This window comes from Leptonychotes weddellii, chromosome 13 (assembly GCF_054177405.1).
Source record: "Leptonychotes weddellii isolate Sample4059 chromosome 13, ASM5417740v2, whole genome shotgun sequence".
NCBI lineage: Eukaryota > Metazoa > Chordata > Mammalia > Carnivora > Phocidae > Leptonychotes > Leptonychotes weddellii.
Window position 1 is genome coordinate 827,619 of NC_138381.1, and position 22,568 is coordinate 850,186.

Genomic DNA, 22,568 nt, shown 5'->3' on the forward strand with positions numbered 1-22,568 from the left:
ACATTCATCCATCCCCTGGAATGCCAGTCAGCAATGAAAAGGAAAAACTATTGATACACACAACTACTTGAATGGTTATCAAGGGCACTGTGTTGACTGAAATAGGCCAATCTCCAAAAATCACAAATTGAATGGTTTCACTTATTTGACATTCTCAAAATTAAAATTATAGAAATAGAGACGGATTAGTGGTTGCCAGAGGCTAGGGCCTGGGGTAGGAGAGAGAACATGACTATAGAAGGCAGCAGATAGGAGACACCTGCGGTAATGGGACCGTTTTGTATCTTTACTGCAGTGGTGGTTACACAGACCTACACATGCAGGAAAAGGTAGTAAACTATATACAGTTTATACCAGCATCAACTTTCTGGTTTGATGCAACCACTGGGGGGGGGCTGGGGGGCTCAGTCAGTTAAGCGGCTGCCTTTGGCTCAGGGTCCTGCAATCCAGTCCCACGATCCAGTCCCACGTGGGGCTCCCTGCTCAGCAGGGAGCCTGCTTCTCCCTCTCCCCTGCCCCTCCCCACCTCAGGCTCACTCTTTCTCTTTCAAATAAATGGATAAAATCTTAAAAAAAAAAAAAAAAAAGATGCAACCACTGGGGGGAACTGGGTGAAGGGTAAGTGGGACCCCTCTATACTAACTTTGCAATTTCCTGTGAAGCTATAATTATTTCAAAAGAAAAGGTTTTTTTTTAAGATTTTATTTATTGAGAGAGAGGAGTGAGAGAGAGAGCATGAGCAGGGGAGAGGGGCAGGGGTAGAGGGAGAAGCAGGCTCCCCGCTGAGCAGGGAGCCCGATGGGGGACTTGATCCCAGAACCCTGGGATCATGACCTGAGCTGAATGCAGATGCTTAACCAACTGAGCCACCCAGGCACCCCAGAAAAAGCTTTTTTTTTTTTTTTAATAAAACAAAGTAAAAGGGGGCGCCTGGGTGGCTCACTTGGTTAAGCGACTGCCTTCGGCTCAGGTCATGATCCTAGAGTCCCAGGATCGAGTCCCACATCGGGCTCCCTGCTCAGCGTGGGGTCTGCTTCTCCCTCTGACCCTCTTCCCTCTCATGCTCTCTGTCTCTCATTCTCTCTCTCAAATAAATAAATAAAATCTTAAAAAAAAAAACAAAAAAAAAAGTAAAAGGATGAAAATTATATACCATGCAAATACTAACCAAAGAAAGCTGGTAGAGAGAGAGAGAAAGCAAAAGAGAGAGACAAATCAAGAAACAAGTCTTAATAACAGAGAACAGACTGATGGTCACCAGAGGGAGGTGGCAAGGGGAGGGGGGAAATAGGTGAAGGGGATGAAGGAGGGCACTTTTGTTAAGCACAGGGTGATGTATGGAAATGCTGAATCACTATATTGTACACCTGAAGCTAATATAACGCCGTATGTCAACTAACTGGAATTAAAATAAAGAAATAAAAATAAAGAAAGCTGGTATCATTTTATTTAAGTTGGAAATTATGAGCCTGCATAGAAGAAATATTATCAGAGATAAAGATCAATCCAACAGTAAGTTAGTAACCCTACACTCGCATCATCTAATAACATACTCTAAAATATATAAAGCAACACTGACATAATTTAAAGCAGTAGACACATCCTCAATGATGTTGAGACACACAAGTTTCTCAGTAACTGATAAGTAAACTCTGAATATGAATACAGAAGATTCAAACAAGACTATTAACAAATTAGTCAAATAAATGGATAAAATCTTTTTTTTAAAAAAAAAGCAACACAGTCAACAAAAAAGTACAAACGCTTTTCAAATACACACAGAAAATTGACTAACACTGCCCATATACGATGAATCATAAAGTAAGTCTCAACACACTACAAGACTGAAAGAAAAAAATCCTAAGTATGTTCTCGGGCCACAGTGGAATTAAGGTAACAGTCGATCACGTGGCACCTGGGTGGCTCCGTCCATGAAGCGTCTGACTTCAACTCAGGTCATGATCTCAGGGTCCTGGGATCCAGCCCCTGTGTCTCCAGTCTCCCAGCTCAGCAGGGAGTCTGCTTCTCCCTCTCCCTCTGCCCCTCTCCCACTGCTTATGCTCTCTCTCTCTTGCTCTCACTTTCTCTCTCTCAAACAAATAAATAAAATCTTTAAAAAAAAGATAACAATCAATTACAAAAAGATAATTAGGAAAATTCCCGACTGGTTGGAAATTAATCAGCATGGTTCTAAATTGAACATCAACTAAAGCAGAAATGACAAGGTAAATGAGAACATATTTTGAACTAAATAATAATGAAAATACCATGTGTCAAAACTGAAATGCATCTATTTTTAAAAAAGAAAAAAGTACAATGCTGGTGATCTGAGAATCCATCCGATGAAGCCAGAAAAAGAAAGGCAAGTTAAACTCAGTATGAAAAAAATTAAGGGCAGACCAGACTTCAATGACACAGGAAGCAGACATCCTAAGAGGGACACAGTGTCACTCATACAGTGTCCCACAGAGAATGTTTAACCTGAATCTAGTGGCGAGGAGACCTCAGACAAACCCAAATCTGAAATGTTCTATAAAATACCTGTTGTGTAGTTCTCATAAACATCAATGGAATGCAAGACAAAGAAAGGGCAAGAGCGGCTCCAGATTCCTGGAGATGGCACATGGAGATGGCCACCTAAACGCCAGGCCAGCCTAGAGAGGAAGGGCGCTCTGCGGGCAGGATCGGGACAGGAGACCGAGCTGTGTCAGAGCGAAATCTCCTGAACATGGCAACTGCCTGGTGGCCACGTACGAAAATAGCCTCTTCCTAAGAAACATGCATTGAACTACTAAGATCAAAGAGGAGTGAAGTAACAAGCAACCTCATCTGAAATCACTCTGAAAATAACAGATATAAAGAGAATGGTAAATAAATGTGGCAAAAGATTAAACATTAGTGATCTTAGGCAAAGGGCATAGAGGAATTCTTGCAACTTTTCTATAAGTTTGGATTTATTTCAAGATAAAAGTGAATTTATTTCAAGTTTGGATTTATTTCATGATAAAAGTTTAAAATTTCAAAAGCAAAGACAACACCAGAAGTTTGGCTCTTTGAAAAGAACTGATAACCTCCTATCAAGATTAATAGGAGAAAGGGAGAGATAAATTAACAATATCAGGAATAATAAAATGTGACATCGCTCCCGAACCTCATACATTTTATATTACAGGAATTTATATATTTGAAAGTAGATAAACCCCTTGAAAAGCACAAAGCATCACAAGGGACACAAGAAAAACAAAACAAAACAATTCTGCATAGCCCTGCAACTGTTAAAGAAATTAAGTCTAGACTTAGTTAAGTACCCCCAAAGAATACTCCAGGAATATTGGCTATTTAACCTAGAAAATGTTTTTTGAAAAAACTGTATCACTCATTAAAAATTAGTAACACAAGTCAGTGATTTCTAAAACCCTGTTTAGCCATGAAATTCCTTCTTCATATGAAAAGCTTACAATATACAGGAAAGATAAAGACAGACACTAATTGGAAGCTGAGAGGGGGTGATAAGCCTAAATCCTGCTCAGGCTCACTTCCTGATTCTGCGTGGTCAATCTCTTTGAGGGATTCCTCAGAGTCCCTGGGAGTCCACAGACCACTGTTTGAATACAACTACGTGACCCGACCCAAAAATCAAATCGGTTGTAAAAACAACTTTTTGCAAACTTCTAAAGAGATAATGAGGATGATAAATAAGATATCTTTCTACAATTACTTATATCTCTTTTATGGTCAAAGGGATATAAGTTCAAGATGGTAAGAAAGGCACTGACCACAAACTTTAAAGAGCAGAAAGACTATAAAAACAGTAATTTATTCGACATACCCCACCCAAGTTATGTTGGCATCAGTCAGCTGAAATCTTGCCCTACCAGTCCCTAGGGCTGGAGGACAGTCAATGGTCAAATGTCCTAGACACAGAGTGTGGTTTCACAGACCAGACTCTTAAGTCAAGGGTGAGCACAGCTGATGAAGTTTATCTCAACCACCAGTGAACTTGTTTAAATATGAGCAGTTCTTATCTCTGTTTCTTTCTGGTTAAATTTACTGAAGAATCTTCCTCCAAGTCAAAGCATTTGAGTCGAATAATACACAGAGCTACAGTGTTATTAAACTGCATTTTACGGGTCCCTATCTGCCTTTCTGGATGAGAGCAGGACCACAGATGGAAGAGAGCACGGTTTACAAATGCTGACACAGTGACCAGAACTGACTCTACCATGCAGTCAATACAAAACCACTAATCTTTTTCCATTTTCTAAACATTTAAATGTCTCATAAAAAAAGTGAACTTGAGGACGCCTGGGTGGCTCCGTCGATTAAGCGTCTGCCTTCAGCTCAGGTCATGATCCCAGCGTCCTGGGATCAAGCCCAACATCAGGCTCCTTGCTCAGCGGGGAGTCTGCTTCTCCCTCTGCTGCTCCCCCTGCTTGTGCTCTCTCTCTGCTGTGTGTGTGTGTGTGTCTCTGTCTCCCTCGGACAAATAAATAAAATCTTAAAAAAAGAAAGTGAACTTGGCATTCCATCCCTTTCTGATTAGCAATGTTTGGTTTTGACTAATGTTTAACACTTTCCATTTTGTCATTTCACTGAGAGTGTCTTCTTTAGTTTGATATAAAAATAAGTATGTTAGAAGCCGAGCTTCTAAATACCTCAACTGTATACCTGAGAGCACAGGAAATTAGGCAGCAAGAGATCACAAACCTGGTGCAGAGGAACTTCCATCCTCCACAGACAAACCACTCTAGTCCTCTTTTTCTCTGTGTGATCCTAGCTCGTGGTAACGTGTGGTAATCACTTTCGTCATTCTCGAAGCCTTCTTCAGACATCATTAATGGCATTTCATCCAAATGGGCAGACTCATCTTCCAACTGGTACCTGGTCAGAGGTAAAAACAGAGTGCTGAGGCAGGCCAAGCAGCCTTCTGTCACCAGTAAGGGTATTATTTAAGACAAGAGCTGGTCCCATTCTACGAACCACATTTTTCTTTTTTCTTCAAACTCAGCTGTCTACAGAGGAGGCAAACCATTATAAATAAGGGATGCTACTTTCCTTTACAAAAAATGTATTTAGCCAGGGTCAGCAGGAAGGGAACAGGCTGCCCAAGGAAGCGGACATGACCATGCTAGAAGGGGAGCCCTCCACAAAGCCACTGGTGTGAACAGTCAGCTCAACAGTACCACCCACTCACGGTGTTCAATTCAGGAATATAAAAAAAATCATCTGAAATATTAGCAAAAAATGTATACTTCCAGGTCATATCTAAATACTCTGCTATAGACTGATGGGATATAAAATTTGCCCAACTTCACATTCATCAAAGTCGTGGAAGTGACTTTTGAACTATGTAAGTATCTTCTGTTGAAAGGTGGGAACACGGTCCCCTGGTTTGTTGTCAGATTTGATATATGCAGCAAGGATGCTATGTCCCACTTACACTTACTCTCTGTCTCTGTTATTCCCTTTTCTAAACTTTCTATTCAATGAAATAATTTCTTCCACAACCAGCATCCCTTTTAGAGTTCAATAATCCTCTTCTGATTCCAAAAACAGGCAGCCTACTGTATCAAGTTCCCATTTTATCTCTCCTCAGTCACGGACACATTTACATTTTAAAACTAAAAGCTTACCTTGAGAACCAACAATTCATCAGAAAGTATAATGCAGAGCCCACGAATGCTATCTTATTTGATTTTACATCAAGTCTCTGTGGTAGGTATTAACCTCAACTGTAAAAATCAGAGCGCAGACCTCTGTGTCCCTGGGACAGGATGGTAGTCACTGAAACTGAAATTTCCCTTCGCACCCTCTGAAGTCCACAGACTTTATACAAGACAAATAAAACCAACCAAGCCCACAACTACAGCATAAATGAGTGCCAGACAATACCACAATCTACTTAAAGACAACAGCAAACCTCAAACAGGATAAAGTCAAAGGAAATCACAAAAAGCACATTGTAATCAAACTTCTCGAAGCAAAGATGAAGGAAAAACTCTTGGAAGCAGCCAGAGGAAAACACTCATTACATATAGAAGCACATCAACTCAAATGCCCATGGACTTCTTATGGAGAGAGATGAGGCCAGAGGACAGGAACTCCATGTCTAAGTGCTGAAAGGGAAAAAGGCTCAACCCAGAATTCTTTTTTTTTTTTAAATATTTTTTGAAGATTTTATCTATCCATTTGACAGAGACACAGCGAGAGAGGGAACACAAGCAGGGGGAGTGGGAGAGGGAGAAGCAGGCTCCCCGCGGAGCAGGGAGCCCGATGCGGGGCCCGATCCCAGGACGCCGGGACCATGACCTGAGCCGAAGGCAGACACCCAACGACTGAGCCACCCAGGCGCCCCTCAACCCAGAATTCTATAGCCAGCAAAAAGATCCTCTAGGAATGAAGGCCAAACAAAAACATTCTCAGATGAAAGATAAAACTTGGAGGATATGTTACCATCAGACCTCCTACAAAAGAAAGCTAAAGAAAGTTTCAAGACAAAGAAAAATGATACCATCAGGAAACTTGGAATTTCAGAAATAAAGAACACAAAATTCTTTAAAACGTGTATGACTATTGAAAGCAAAAGCTGTAACATCATCTGGTGAAGTTTTCAGTATAGAAAGATGTGAATGGATATGGCAGCTATCCCGTAAGAAGCAGGCAATTCCATAGCTTACATTAAGTGTAAAATATGAACAGTGAAAAGTTAGCTGTGTATATTGCAATCCTTAGAGTGGAGCTTCTCAACAGCAGTACCATTAACATTTTGGGTCTCAGAGTTCTGTTGATGGAGCTGTCCTGCGCATTGTGGAATGTTCAAAAGCAAACCAGGCCACTATGCACTTGATGCCAGGAGCGGTACCCCCCGAGTCGTGACAATAAAAATGTGTCCAGGGGCGCCTGGGTGGCTTAGTCGTTAAGCGTCTGCCTTCGGCTCAGGTCATGATCCCAGGGTCCTGGAATCGAGCCCTACATCGGGCTCCCTGCTCAGCCGGGAGCCTGCTTCTCCCTCTTCCACTCTCCCAGCTTGTGTTCCCTCTCTCGCTCTGTCTCTCTCTGTCAAATAAATAAATAAAATCTTTAAAAAAAAAAAATGTGTCCAGATGTCGCCAAATGTCACCTGGAGGACAAAAATCACTACCTACAAAAAAAATAAAAATACTTGAAATATAATGGCATATAATGTTAAAAGATTAAAAATAAAAAGATGGAAAAAGATACGATACAAACGCTCTTTCAAAGGAAGAAAAGTAGCTATTACAATATGACAAAGAAGAAATCAAAAAAATAAAATGGAAGAACTGCCCAGGATAAAAAAGAACATTATATAATGATAAAAGATCAAATCACCCATAAGCCCTAGCAATCATAAATGTGCATGCACCTACCACCAGTTTCAAAATACACAAAGTATGAAATATGTAAGTAAAAGGACAAAGAAACAAATTGATAATACTGCCGGAAGACTTCGTAACTCCTCTCTCAGTAATTGATGGAAGAAACAGACTATCAGAAAGTACAGAAAGACGTGGTCAACACTGTCAGCCAACCTACCCTGCCTGGCATTTACAGAGCACTCTACCCTACACAGCAGAATGTTCTCATCAAGTGCTCAATGAACCCTCATCCCCACGGACCACATCCTGGGCCATAACACAAACTAACAAATTCAAGAAGAACTGAAATTAGACAAACTATGTTCTCTCACCATAAAGGAATTTCTTTTAAAAATCAGTAACAGAAAGGGACGCCTGGATGGCTCAGGTGCTTAAGGGTCTGCCTCAGCTCAGGTCATGATCTTAGGGTCTTGGGATTGAGTCCTGCTTCTGGCTCCCTGCTCAGCGGGGAGTCTGCTTCTCCCTCTTCCCCTCCCCCCACTCATGCTTGCACTCTCTCTCTGAAACAAATAAATCTTTAAAAAAAAAAAAAATCAGGGGCACCTGGCTGACTCAGCCAGTTAAGCGTCTGCCTACAGCTCAGGTCGTGATCCCAGGGTCCTGGGATCAAGCTCTCTGCTCAGCGGGGAGTCTACTTCTCCCTCTGCCACTCTCTCCCTGCTCATGCTCTCTTTCTCTCACTGTCTCTCAAAATCTTTAAAAATAAATTTAAAAATAAATAAATCAATTACAGAAAGATATTTGGAAAATCCACTAATACTTGGAGGGAGGGGCACAGAAGCACCATTTGGGAACAGAACTGTCACAATGCTGGAGAATCATCCAATTCTTCACAACTGCAAATGGAAACCTGCGAACAGCAGAAGTTCTAGAGATCAGCACCTTAAGCTAGAACGCACACTCAGAACCAGTCATCACAGGACAACTTGACGTCTACCTGCTGGTGTGATACAGTAAGAAGCAGGTCCAACACACGCACACAGCTACCGCAGTTACTCAATCCCAGAGCAGTGGTTCTCAAAGTGCAGTCCACAGAAATTCTTGGAGCCAGAGACTTCTGGAAGTAGCCTACAGGTGGTATCGAGAGCCCTCGCACTCTGCTGCTTGAGAAGCACTGCTCTGGGGCTAATTTTCACGTGACGGGAAGCACACAAAATAAGAGCACTACCGCCAGGTCCAGGAGGTACTGATCCAGATGCTACAGACCACCAGCCCAGACTCTTCAAAAACGCCACATCATCAGAAGAAAACCACCACAAAGATTTCTCCAAATTAAAAGAAATTAAAAAGATACAACCAATGAGGGGCGCCTGGGTGGCTCAGTCGTTAAGCGTCTGCCTTCGGCTCAGGTCATAATCCCAGGATCCTGGGATCGGGCCCCGCATCGGCCTCCCTGCTCAGCAGGAAGCCTGCTTCTCTCTCTCCCACTCCCCCTGCTCGTGTTCCCTCTCTCTGTGTCTCTCTCTTTGTCAAATAAATAAATAAAATCTTTAAAAAAAAAAAAAGAATGACAATGGTGAGTGCTACTACAGATAATCAGGAATATCCAAGAACAGAATTATTTCCATTCTGCTCTATAAAATGTTACTGAAATACGTCTTCTACAGTACATAACAAGTTTTAAATGTATATGACCTATAAACACAACGTACAGTACCTAAACAAGCTTCATATGTGCAAACTTAGTTATCTTGTTAGCAGTCCTTCAGGGAATCTCTGCATGTGGGTGTTCACACACCTGCATGTGTGTGTGGGCATGTGCATGTGCAGGTATGCCGTGATGGTGCCAGGCAGTCCTCTGCTTACTGGGATTCTGTGAAAAGGTCAGAAGGCAAGATTCCAGAAGCCTCTACCTTCTTGAAACTTTATTTTTGAAACAGGTGCCTAGCTGTCAAGAATCCAAACACAAGTGGACTTCAATGACTGTAAAGATGTCCTTGGACCATAAGGCCAATGCTGACCTGCTACCTAAGCTCCTTTTACCATCTTTTTAACATGTGGTAACTAAAAAATAATCCAGCAAGTGGATTATTGAGTCACAGGTTACTGAGTTACCCCCCACTATTGGACAGAGAAGACATTTATAACTTCCCACTAAATAATGTTTCAGTGCAAATATCTGTACACAGAACTTTCTCCGTATTTTTACATGAATTCTTTCAAAGAATCCCAGAACTGTAATAGTTATATAAAGTCATAAGCTCTAAAACACTTGGAATATTATTGCCAAATGCAAATTTAAACTCCCACCACTATGAGTGCTATGAATAACGCCAAAAGCAATTTTACCTCACCCTCATCAGACGAGAGCTAAATACATATAACCCCTCGCTTAAATAAAGGGAGGAAAACGGCATCTTGTCATCACCGGCACCGATTCACTTTTGCTATCACACGGGGTCCTGCACTACTACTTACAAACTGTGGCTAAGGCTGCTCCCCATGCTGTTCAGTGGAGCTGGGCATATTTGGGGCGTGTGCACTGGGGGCACCCCAGGAACTAGGACCCTCTCCTGGGGCACCAGCCTCCTCACAGGTCAATCTTCACTGGCCAGGAACTCAATATGCCTCTTCAGCAAATGTCACCAGGATCTTGACTGTTTTTGTTGGTCATGTGGTCCCCAGTGGTGTGCCCTAACTTACTTTTGCCCATAAACCCTGTTACTCTCAGTGAGCACTTCTACCAAATATGAAGATTTGCAGGGATGTATACGCTACACAACAACAGAAATGGCAATGTTATTTATGCAAGAGTCCATCTCTTCCACACTGACTTGTAGTATCTCTTAAATGTATCGTATTAGAGTAATTCGGGCGCAAGAAAACAGGACTTTAACCTACAACCACATGGAACTGGACTCTCTGCAAGGACCTACAGAAGGAGACGCAGCATGTTGACACCCTGACTGCAACCGTGTGAGACCATACGGTTCTGACCTTCAGAACTGGAAAATAATACATTTGTTTTAAGCCACTAGATTTATGATAATTTTACAACAGCAATAGGACACTAATACAACTGCACAGCAATTGATGACACGATTTTGTTTTCTTTGTATTCTGAGTCAATTTGACAATCCTGCTTCCCGCTTCCTAGCTCTCACCTTTCCTCGCTCATGCAAAACGGCCCTCGGACAAGAGAGGGTGGTAAGTAGAAGACAGCGGTGTTCTCCTCATGGAGGATGTAAGTGTGCCGACAGCCCGTGCTGAGGCTCTCCCAGGCCCTCTGGTGCTTCGGTGCAGGGCCCGTTAGGCATCGAGGGGAACCGACACACAGCACATGACAAATACAGGGACCACCTGCCCTTAGACCGTAAAGCAGAGAATAAGCCTGAGCAGATGGTGAGGGGGTCCTTAGCAAACACTAACCACCCAAACACTTCTCCTCCTCCCAATATAACTTCATATAAAAAATAAAAACCACGAGACCTCTGAAAATACTGGAATACAAAGAGTACATTAGGCTGAGGACCCCAAGGAAGATCACCTCTCAAAATCCTTACAGGAAGGTGAACAAATGTTCTGCAAGCCATTTGGCTATGCTGGGTATATACACTCAGTCAACTGCTGAGCACCAACACGTGTGCCTACACTGAAAACACGGTAGTCAGTAACAGACGCAGCTTGTAACTCACAGGCTCAGACTCATTCATCAGTAAATTTAAAATGATAGCAGTGGCAACTGGCGAGACAGTCACCTAGCCCTTGGAGGGTGCCGACTGAGCTCAGGCTGCAGGGGCTGCATGCAGGTAGAGGGGCAGGGTGCGTGTGGAATGACCGCTGCGTACGGGAAGGTAGGGAAGGTAGGAGGGGCAGTGCACAGCTCAGGAAGGACTGCCAGCCACCCAAGCTAAGCCACAACTATCCAAGGGAATTCTGGAACTGGAGCTGGGACACAGAAGGCAGCCTGCTTCGAGATAACTACAACTATTAACTCCTGTAAGAAGAGCGACTAGAGGTCCACACCGTTATGCAGACTAGGACGCCCAGAATAGCTGTCTTCTGAAAGAGAAGACACAGACAGACATACACACATGTAAAAAGGATTAGAAAACGTTTCCCATAAAAATGGAAGATTAAATACATGACTATCTTCAATACCAAAAATACTGCTTTTTCTTAAAGCTGAAACCTACAGAACAGAAAACGAGATGATAACAAAATGTAGAAGGCTAGAAAGCAGATAGATGGATGGTAAATAAGCAGATCCAAGAAAAACAGGAGTCTCAGCACAGCAGCGAGGAAGCAGGAGAACCTTGGGACCCTGGAGGGGCGGGTCTAGTGTCAGGCCGACCTCTGAAGTGGGTGTGGAAGGAGGAAAGAGTAGGAACTGACTGAAAGCTACTGAAGGAACATCTGGATCCTCAGGTTACCCCTCCCTGCTACAGATCAAGGGACATCTACCCCCTGAGGGAGGGAGGGCAGGAGAGAAAGAGAGGGCGAGGCTGAGGGAAGGACAACGAACGTGGGTGCAAGCCAGCCTGGCCTCCCTTCCCTGCTGCCCAGGTAGGAATTCAGCGTTGAGAGGAGGAGGAAGGACAGGAGAAGCCAGCAGCCAGTGTTTGCTGAAACTGTCAGGCCTGAATCTAACACTTCGCCTTCGTTCATTTAATTCCTAGTTTTAGACAATTACCACAGAAAATTCTTACTATAAAAAAGAAAAATAACTGAAATGTCCAATAACTGAAATGTCCAAGACCAAATGTGGTCTCTCCATACAATGTGACATCACTCAGTTTAAAAGAAGTAGGGAATGTGACACGTGCTATGGCACGAAGCTTGAAAACATCTCGCTCAGTGAAATAAGCCAGACACAAGACAGACCTTGAAGGGCTCCACTTCCACGAGGTGACAGCAGTCAACTGCACAGACACAGAGGTACAGAAAGGCTACGGGGGCCGGGAAGGGGACAGCGAGGCGTCTCACGGGTGCAGAGCTCGGGTTTGGGACGAGGAAGGAGGCCTGGGGGCGGGAGGTGAAGACAGCAGTACAACAGCGTGAATGTGCTCACGGCCACTGCACTGCACGCTTGGGTAGACGTGGTTAAGATGGTAAATTTTATGCCTGATATAAATTTTTTAAAAAGGAACAAATTCTATAAATATTGCTGGTATCCGGCTCCCTAGCAGCCACATAACCCCTGGCAGATGGATATTTCCTCATCATTACCCACATCTCCAACATACGAAGCTGGTTTCTACCCCTGGGGTCTGCCTGAACGCACCACCAGGCCCCTTCCCCTCACCCTCCTGCCGGCTGCCACAGTTAAGGCACTAGAATCAGTATGGCTCTCCTGGAAAAGCCAGATCCTCACACGCCAGGCATATTCAGGCAAGAGTCTGATCACTTGGGGAGCTGGTCTGTCAGTGAGACCAAACACCAGAAGGAGAAAGAACACTCCTGAAGGCCTCGGGACTGTGAGGCCCTGGAGAAGGGGGCTGGGGTCTGCAGAGCCCTTCCCACAGCCAGGCACCCAGGGTGCCTGTATTCTGCATGGTCCAAGAAGAAAAGTTCAGAGCAAATGAGAAACTTTTACAGCACGTGGAAAACCATTCCTCAGAAACAGTTCTCACAAATAAAATTTAAAAAAAGCAAACACTTTGAATGACAGATGAGCAAAGACAATTCGTAAAAAAAGAAATACAGTTGTACTTAGAGAATTATGTGCAGCCACATTAGGAACTCCAACCCTTCCCACACACACCTAAGGGACTGCCCTGTGTGAGCACTGTCCCGAGGGCTGCAGGCAGCCCCGCAAGGACAGACAGGACAAACACAAGAAGTGGGCTGGCTACTTGCAAAGGGAGAAGTGCTGGGAAGACTATAACAAAGAAGGCGCGAGGGCCAGAAGGAAGCCGAGTCTCAAGGAGACACATGCCTGAAAGGAACCAACCACAGAAGGTCTTGGGAGACCTGGAAGGGGCTGCAGAGCCTTGAGGGCTCAGGACTGGAGAGAAGGCCAGGGCAGCTGGAGTGGGCAAGCCACGGGAGGGCCACCGGATGCGGCTGAAGAGGTGGGCAGGGGTGAGTCCCATGGGCCTGGCCTGCCAGTATAAGGAGTGTCACTTTAATTCTCAGTGGAAGGGGAAGTCAGTGGAAGGCTTTAACACTAGGAGTAATTTTTGTTTTCAAGAGAACTTCTAAAACACGCAAATTAAAACAATTGAAAAAAATTCTTCACCCTTAGCATTCTTAACAGTCTTGGATAACGAAGCACTCTTAATGGCTAGCAAGAGTGTGAACAACTTTTATGGAGGACACTTTGTGAAAATGCATTGACAGCCCTTTTTTTGTAATGTAACTTTAACCACAGGTTCTAATTATCCCATGAAAACAAATATGTGAAAACATGAAAAATGTATACAAGACTGATCTACAAAGATGACCATTACTGTGCTGTGCTGCTTAAAAGTCCACCCAAAAAGCACGGAAGACTTTAGTATCAGTGATGAGATCTGGTCACAGGTGTCGGACGACCACACGCTGTCGCTGACAGTAATAAGGCGGAGGGAGGGCCTTCCGAGGGTCACAGTGAGGAGCGGCAGCACCTGTCCTCGCCTCCGACCAGCACCAAGGGCCCCCTCGCTCCAGTCACCATCCACAGCACCACCACAACAGTCCCACAACAGGAGACTCATCATTTTAGAGGCTCACGCAAAAGCTCCTCTCAGCTGTGAGGTAGCGGGCCTAAGAGAGAGTTAATAGGTTTCCTCAGAAAAATTCCTTTTTTCTCATTCTCTGCATAAGATCACTTCTTTTAAAACAGTCAACTAGAAAATGCATATTTATACAAAATGCAATTAAAATTCAAAACGCCACTTAAATATATTATAATATAGTATACAAAATGAGATTTTTAGTCTTTTTAAGCTCTTTCAGCGATTGTATGGCATTTTAGCAAAAGTCACAATCTCATCAAGTTTAATGCTAGAAAAGTAGTACAAAGAGTCTGAAAGATAATGAACATAAGCAACATCATGTTTAGTAACCTCCACTTCAGAGATGGAGCCTTTGAACTGGCAAGCAATTTATTCCATTTCCAAAGCAATTTTCCTATTGTATTGAAAATTTTACCTCAGTATTTAAAAACAGTAAGATGATGAATAATGGATTTTTTTCAGAGACAGGATAAGCAGAAAATCCTAAGTGTCTTTGTTGCCTAGTGTCATACACACTTAATTGGTTTGTCACTCAAGAAAAATCAACGTTTCCAGCAATTAAGTATAATTCTGGAAACATATTTTTAAAACGAGTAAAAACAATGTGAACAAAGACGACAGAACAGATGATACCAAACCCAAGAGTACTGCCACACTAAGAAATGGAGACAGCTCTCTTAGCTGCTGCCAAAGGTTTAGAAAAATTGGGAACTTTCAACAAAAAACACTCAAGTACTAGAAGGTGCATAATTTACGTGTATCTAAGTAAAAGTAAAAGTAGGTCAATACAATAACTAGCTTAAACTCACATTAAGTATCTAACAGCCTTATTGTTTCCATTTTAATGAGAAGCATTTCTGAGAAGCCAACTGATAGTAAAGGGAGAAACCATTTAAAATATGCCTAATGCTTAAACCTTCTTTAAGAAAAATAAACACTGCCCTCTTTGCCTACGTATTAATAAAGTAGAAAAACAAAGCAACAAAGTGCTATAAAGAAATGTGTATGTTTCCTTCATCAAACACAGCTTCCAAGTTCAAGTGTGTCACTGATGAGACATTAATAAGCAGCAAAACTGTATACTGGGAAATTGGGACTCTTCCCTTCCTACAGTAGCAGAGGAGATAAACAGCAGAAGAGTTGTTAAAAAAAAAAAAAAAAAGGTAAAGGAACATTGCCTGAAAAGCACACCCTGACCTTAGCAATAAAAACAAGCAAGAAGGGCAAGGACCAGTCAGTCCTCACGCCCAGAGATGCCCCCCACGTGGACTATGTACACAGTAACCTCGGAGCCACCGACTCCTCTTCCACGCGTTCTGTAAAAAACCTCAATACCAATTTCTTAACATAAGAATTACACCAACACTATACATGAATTGAAACAAGCTTCTAAATTAAAGTTAATGGGACAATATCTAATATTATGTAAATGCCAATCCAGAAATTAAAAGATAAGTGGGCCAATTAGCTCAGGACACATAATCCAGTTACCTAAAACTATGATGTTCACAATCACCAAATCTATCTTCATGCTAATACTGTCAGTTGTAGAAAATGAAGTGAAACATATCTGTTCTGGCAGGTTTAAAGAATTTCATAAACTCGAGTGAAATACAGATCCTTAAAAATATGTCTCTGATTCCAAGGAGTCCTGGGCCCGAGCACTTTGATAAATGCTATCTTAAGAATCATTTAGTAGGGGCGCCTGGGTGGCTCAGTAGGCTAAGCGTCTGCCTTCGGCTCAGGTCATGATCCCAGAGTCCTGGGATCAAGTCCCACATTGGACTCCCAGAGTCTGCTTCTCCCTCTCCCTCTGCCCCTCCCCCTGCTTGTGCTCTCTCTTTCTCTCACTCTCTGTCAAATAAATAAATAAATCTTAAAAAAAAAAACAAAGGAAGAATCATTTGGTACTTGGAAAAACCTTTTCAGCTGTGAATCATCACAAAAAAGAAGTTTCATCTTTATAACTAGAGTAAAGGCATTTTTTAGATCATCATCATAATTGTAAAATTTTTAAGATTCAGAGAAAACTGTGTATAGACACTCAGAATGAGAAAACTAGCATTAAAAAAACTGTGTTGCCTCTATTAAGAAACACACTACTATTTTAGAGATAATCAGACAATAGCCATCTGTTCTCAGCATGACTCTCTTCTCAAACACTAAAGTTTAACTATTGTAATACTGCAAATGACTCTAGGCAGGGCCAAAAGCCACACTGCAACGTGAAGCAAAGAAAAGGTACTAACAGACATGGATAAACAAAGTGATGTCCAATGTCCGTCATTCTTTTTTTTTTTTTTTTTTTAAAGATTTTATTTATTTGACAGAGAGAGACACAGCGAGAGAGGGAACACAAGCAGGGGGAGTGGGAGAGGGAGAAGCAGGCTCCCCGCAGAGCAGGGAGCCCGATGCGGGACTCGATCCCAGGACCCTGGGATCATGACCTGAGCCGAAGGCAGACGCTTAACGACTGAGCCACCCAGGCGCCCTGTCCGTCATTCTTTTTTCAAATGTGAAGATAATTTGAATGACACAGGTACCACTTAAAACACAGAAATGAAAAATATCAAAAAATACCTTACTTTTATTCAACTATACATACTGCAAAAAGAAAATCAATGCCTCACATTAGTTCACAGAATATGATCTTAACAAGTAATTGCACTCTTACTGAACTATTAAATACTATGCATGGGACACAGCATTTCATTCACCTAATAACTTCCAAAAAAAAAACCCTAACCCCCCGCAAAAAACCAAGAACATCCTCCTGTATTAACCATACCCAAATCATATCTAATTTGTCCCCTTGAAATTTTCATAAAGTACAAACCCAATGATGAAAAATTTTATACAAGTTGTAACAATTTATGATCACTATATTTTAAATATATTGTGTCCTAAAGTAGTATGATTATAATGAAATAAAAGTAGTTTCACTCTAAGGAAAACCTGAGAACCTTTAAAATACATTACTACAATTCCTTATACATTATGAACACAAAAAGACATTTTTATATGGTCAAAGAAAAAGCCTTTTAAAGCTCACAAAGCAAGAAAAGCCCATATCAAGGCTGTTTTTCTAACAACTAATTAGCTTTCAATTGCCAATGTGGAAGAAAAAGACCTCATAATATAAACTTTTGTTCTTGGAAATATAAGACTGAATTTGCACTTTTTATTTTTTTATCTATTTTTTTAGCTGTATTCTAATTTACAGCACACATTTCCCAAAACAGAAATACTAGAAAAGCCATAATTTTGATATAAAACTTTAATCTACTCACTTTACAGTTCTGAAATATGAAATTAGAGATTTATTATATATTAAGTCAAAAGTACCCTAAACACAGTTAGCTTTGTTAAGTACATCTCACTGCAATAAGAAAACCTCCAGAGATGAGGTGCAGGGGGTGCTGAGAGGCAGGGCGCTAGGTCTCTCTCAGAGGTGAAGAAAATCCTCCAACCCTGCCCGTGGTGATGGCTGCATTCACCTGTGAATACATAAAACCCTGAATTTTACACTCTAAACGGGAGACCTGTAGCCAAAACTTGTTAGTGAATGGAAAAATAAATAATAAGACTGACTTTCAAATACAAAGAGTAAAGACAAAAACAGAACAAAGGTAAATGACTCCTTCCTGCCAGTTCCAGAACAAGACTTGAGCAGACGCCCTCCCCCCGCTCCCCCATAAGCATAGCTATAACCCTGGAGATGACAGAGGGAAAGGTGAAGAGAAGGAGGCAGACCAGGAGGGACCCGGACTCCAGAGGTCACACAACAGCTGAGTTCCCAATGCGCTCCTTCGGCCTCCTTTATCCCGAATTGTGTACCAGAGAGTCAGCAGCCAGAAAAACCACGGACATAAACCAAAGAGAGCCCCAAGAACAGCCCGGGCCCTCCTGCCCATCCCTACCACTGTCACAGGAACCCAGACGTAAAGGCCCCCCAGGCCATACTGCAGGAGGCCAGAGGCTGCAATAAACAGGCACTCCTCCCCTTCCCAGACAAGGGGACATCAGCAGAGCCCCACGCAGCACCGCAGACCCCATCTCTGCCCAGCGGTAAAGGGGGCACCCTCTTCTCCCAGGTGTCAAAGGGAACCCGGCTCTCACCCCACCTGCCAGCAACCAGGCAGCACCACCTCATCCCACCTCCCTACCCCCCAGTCCCAAGTGGTGTTAGAGGAGGCCTGATAAAACAGAAGATTATTTTTTTTTTTTTAAAGATTTTATTTATTTGACAGAGAGAGATACAGCGAGAGAGGGAACACAAGCAGGGGGAGTGGGAGAGGGAGAAGCAGGCTTCCCGCAGAGCGGGGAGCCCGATGCGGGGCTCGATCCCAGGACCCTGGGACCATGAGCTGAGCCGAAGGCAGACGCTTAACGACTGAGCCACCCAGGCGCCCCTAAAACAGAAGATTATTTAAATAAAGTCCAGAACCTCACAGCATAATACCCAAAATGTCCAGGATACAATTTAAAAAAAAAAGGACCAAAAGCCAGGAAAATCTCTACTCCTGAAGGAAAAATAATCAACAAATGCCAACATCAAAGGGATGCATATGTTGAAATTATCTGACAAGGATTCTAAAATATCCATCATAAAAATGTGTCTATGGGCAATTACAAACATACTTGAAGCAAATGAAAACAAACAAACAGGGGCGCCTGGGTGGCTCAGTCGTTAAGCGTCTGCCTTCAGCTCAGGTCATGATCCCAGGGTCCTGGGATCGAGCCCCGCATCAGGCTCCCTGCTCAGCGGAAAGCCTGCTTCTCCCTCTCCCACTCCCCCTGCTTGTGTTCCCTCTCTCACTGTGTCTCTCTCTGTCAAATAAATAAAATCTTTAAAAAAAAAAAGAAAACAAACAGCTATTTCAGCAAAGAAAGCTAATATGAAGAAGAATCAAATGGAAATTCTAAAACTAAAAAATACAATAACGGAGATTTGAAAACTTAATGCGTAGGGTTCAGGGGCAGAAAAGAAGAGACAAAGAAAAATCAATGAACCTGAAGAGTAAACAACAGAAACCAATCTGGACAGAAAATGGACTTAAAACAAATGAGGAGAAACTCAGGACATTTAAGACACAAGAAAAGATCTCACAAGGTGTCTCCAGAGAGAGTGTTAGAAGAGATGAAAGAGGGTGGGACTAAAAAAGTATTTAGACAAATAATGGCTGAAAACTCCTAACTTGACAAAAGATATAAACTTGCAGATTCAATATGCTATGTGAACCCCAAACAGTATAAACCCAAAGAAATCTATGCCAAGACCCATAATAATCAAACTACTGAACTAAAGACAAGAAAAAAAGCTTGGAAGCACTGGGAAATGACATCTTACCCACGGGAAAAGAAAACATTCCAATGACATCAGATTTCTCATCAGAAATCATGGAGGCCAGAAAGAAGTAGCATAACATTTTCCAAGTGCTAAAATAGAAAAAGGACTGTCAACCCCAAATCGTATATCTGGTGAAATTACCCTTCAGGAATGAAGGAGAAATAAGACCTTCTAAGATGAAAGAAAACTAAGAGAATTTGTTTTCAGCAGACCTACACTAAAAGAATAGCAAGGAATTCTTAGAACAGAAATAATAAGGAATTCAGGAACTTCAAGAAATAAGAGAACAACAGGAATAGTGAAAACATGGGTCAATATAATAGGCATTTCTTCTCCTTTTGAGTTTTCAAGATTATGTTTGAGAGAGAGAAAAATTAACACTGTCTGATGTGTAACTCTAGTCATATGTAAGGGAAATATTTACGTACTTTTGCAAAATTAAAATATTTATGTAATTGTACAAGATAATTACTTTACCAGTAATAATGAGTAAAGGGATGTAAAGAGGTACCGATTCTTCACTTTACTAACACCGATAAAATACCAACACCAGAATACTGTGATGAGTCACATATGTATAATGTTGTATCTAGAACTACCACTAAATAATATCTATACAAAGAGATACAATGGAAAACCACCATAGGTAAATCAAAATGGAATTCTAAAAATTGTTCAAGTAACCCACAGAAAAACAGGAAAAAGAAAACAAAGAAACAACACAGCAATCAAAAAGGAAAATGGCAGATATAAGCCCTAACTTGGCAATCATTACACTGAACATAAATGTTCTAAATATATCAATCATAAGACAGAGATTGGCACAGTGGATAAAAAACATAAGCCAGCCATATGCTGACTACAAGAAACTTACCTCAAATATAAGTAGGCTGAAAGTAAAAGGATGGAAAATTATATGCCAGGTAAACATTAATCAAAAGAAAAGCATGAGTGGCTATATTAATGTCAGAAAAAGTAAAGTCCAGAGCAAAAATATTACTAGAGACAGATGGAAATTATAAAATAATAAAAGCGTCAGTCCATCAAAACAGAGCAATCCCAAACATGTCTGCACCAAATGACAGACTGGCAAAACAGTAAAGTAAAAATTGATAAAATCAAAAGGAAAAATACACAAATGCACAATTAAAGTTAGAGACTTCAACAACCCACCCTCAACAACCAAGAGAACAACCAGACCATAAATTAACAAAGATAACAGGATCTTATCAACATTTCAGAACATTTCACCCAACGAGAGCACAATACACCTTCTTTTGGGCCCTGAAATTCTTCCAGTATAGACCATATTCTTGGTCACAAGACAAACCACCAAAATTAAATGAAGTAACACGAAGCATGTTCTTTAACCACAAAGAAATCATGCTAGAAATTAGTAACAGAAAAATAACAGCAAATTTTCCATACACATTCCTAAGTAATCCATGAGACAAAGGGGAAGTCTCAAAGTAAAACAAAATGCCAAAATTTGTGGGACACAGATAAATCAGTGCTGAGAGGGAAATTTACAGCACAAAATCCTTATGTTAAAAAAAGAGGAAAAGTCTCCAATCAATAATCTAAACTCCCACCGTAAGAAACAAGAATGAGAAGATAAAAAATAAAACCTAAAAAAGCAAGCAAAAAGAAGGAAAAATAAAGCACAGAAATTAATAAAACTGAAAATAGACAACTACAGAAAAAATAAGAAAAATAAAAGATGGCTCTTTGAAAAAAATCAAACCTCTGGTAAGACTAACCAACAAGAGTGAAGGCACAAACCACCAATATCTGAATGAAACAACATCAAAAAGATAATAAGAGAATATATTACAAACAACACTACACACATAAATATGGCAACTTTCCTGAAAAGGACCAATTCCTCAATGGGCACAATCACAACTCACCCCAAACAAAATAGCTCATTTGAATAGCCTAGTTAACTATTAAAGAACTGAGTTTGTAAACTGAAACACCCAAAAAAGAAATCTCTAGGTCCAGACGGTTTCACTGGAAATTCTACCAAACATTTAAAGAAGAGAGCAACTCTATTCGGTATCTTCCAGAAAGCAGGAGAGAAGGGAACACTTTCCAAGTCATCTCATGAGGCCAGGCATCAGGGGTAAAATCTGACAGTCACTGCCGTTCCATTCATGGAAAAGAGACATTTACAGTCAAGTGCAATCTGTGTTCTGAGGGGAACAGGAGCCTATAGGAGCCAGCAGGGGCATCTAATTCTATCCTGGCTGGGGTTGAGATAATGGAAGGCTTCAAAAGAAAAGTAATTTTCGATGTTGACAGTCAGGAATATAGCCACTGAAATATGGAGATTTTAAATGTCAGAAGATACAACTAGAAGAATCCAAGATAAGTGCCTTGGGGGTGAGAGGCTGGGGTAAGGAGGAAGGAATAAGCGGAGTAGAGAGCCACAGTATATTCTCATTAGCCTTTTACTATGTTATTATGATAAAATACAACCAACCTTCACAAAATAATGTAAAAGCACAACTTCCAGTCAAGATCCATCTCTCCCTGCTCCTCTTACCTAAGTCCAACTATAAGCTTGGAAATAAAGCAAGAGCCAAACAAAGGAGAGCTCTGGAAGGTGGTAAGAAGGCAGCAGTTAAGAGGAAGAGGGTTGGGGGGGCTTGGGACCAAGGACTGAGAAACGATACAGTGGCGGGACATCCTACATGCCCTCACCCAACAGAAGGAAGGAGATAGACCTGGCATTCCCTAACTTCCAACCTAGCAAGAAAAGGCAGCCCAGAAAGATCACTCCTCCCCTGGAGGGAGCAAGAGTCCACCACCACCAGCAAGAGAGATCAACAAGTGCCGTGGGAAATGGCGTCCCTCCCCACGGACCTAAGACTCCCCTGTCCCATCAAGGGACAGTGGTGCATCTGGGCGGCAGCAGTTAGAGGAACCCTGCCACAAAAACAGGTTAGAAGCCTCAGAAAGCCCCTGGGTCCCCATGGGCCGAGACGCCCCTCTCTCACCAGGAGGGAAACCAGGCAGCATCACCAAGCACAGCCCCACTTCAGAAGCAGCCAGTCCAGGAAACTGCTGCTATTCAGGGCCTGAACTCCCCTCCTCTGCCACCAGAGACCAGAGCAGCAGGAAGCACCAGCAAGAGGGATTCCAACGGCCACAGCGGTG

General features: G+C 42.0%; 1 protein-coding gene across 1 annotated transcript in view; it reads right to left on the reverse strand.

Moving 5' to 3' along the window:
- The window catches only part of ATP9B (ATPase phospholipid transporting 9B), a 242,509-nt gene that overhangs the window by 216,071 nt on the left and 3,870 nt on the right, over positions 1-22,568 (reverse strand). The window contains exon 2 of the mRNA XM_081802518.1: positions 4,708-4,881. Within this exon, the coding sequence (XP_081658644.1) occupies positions 4,708-4,881 (174 nt within the window). The remainder of the gene's footprint in view (positions 1-4,707; positions 4,882-22,568) is intronic.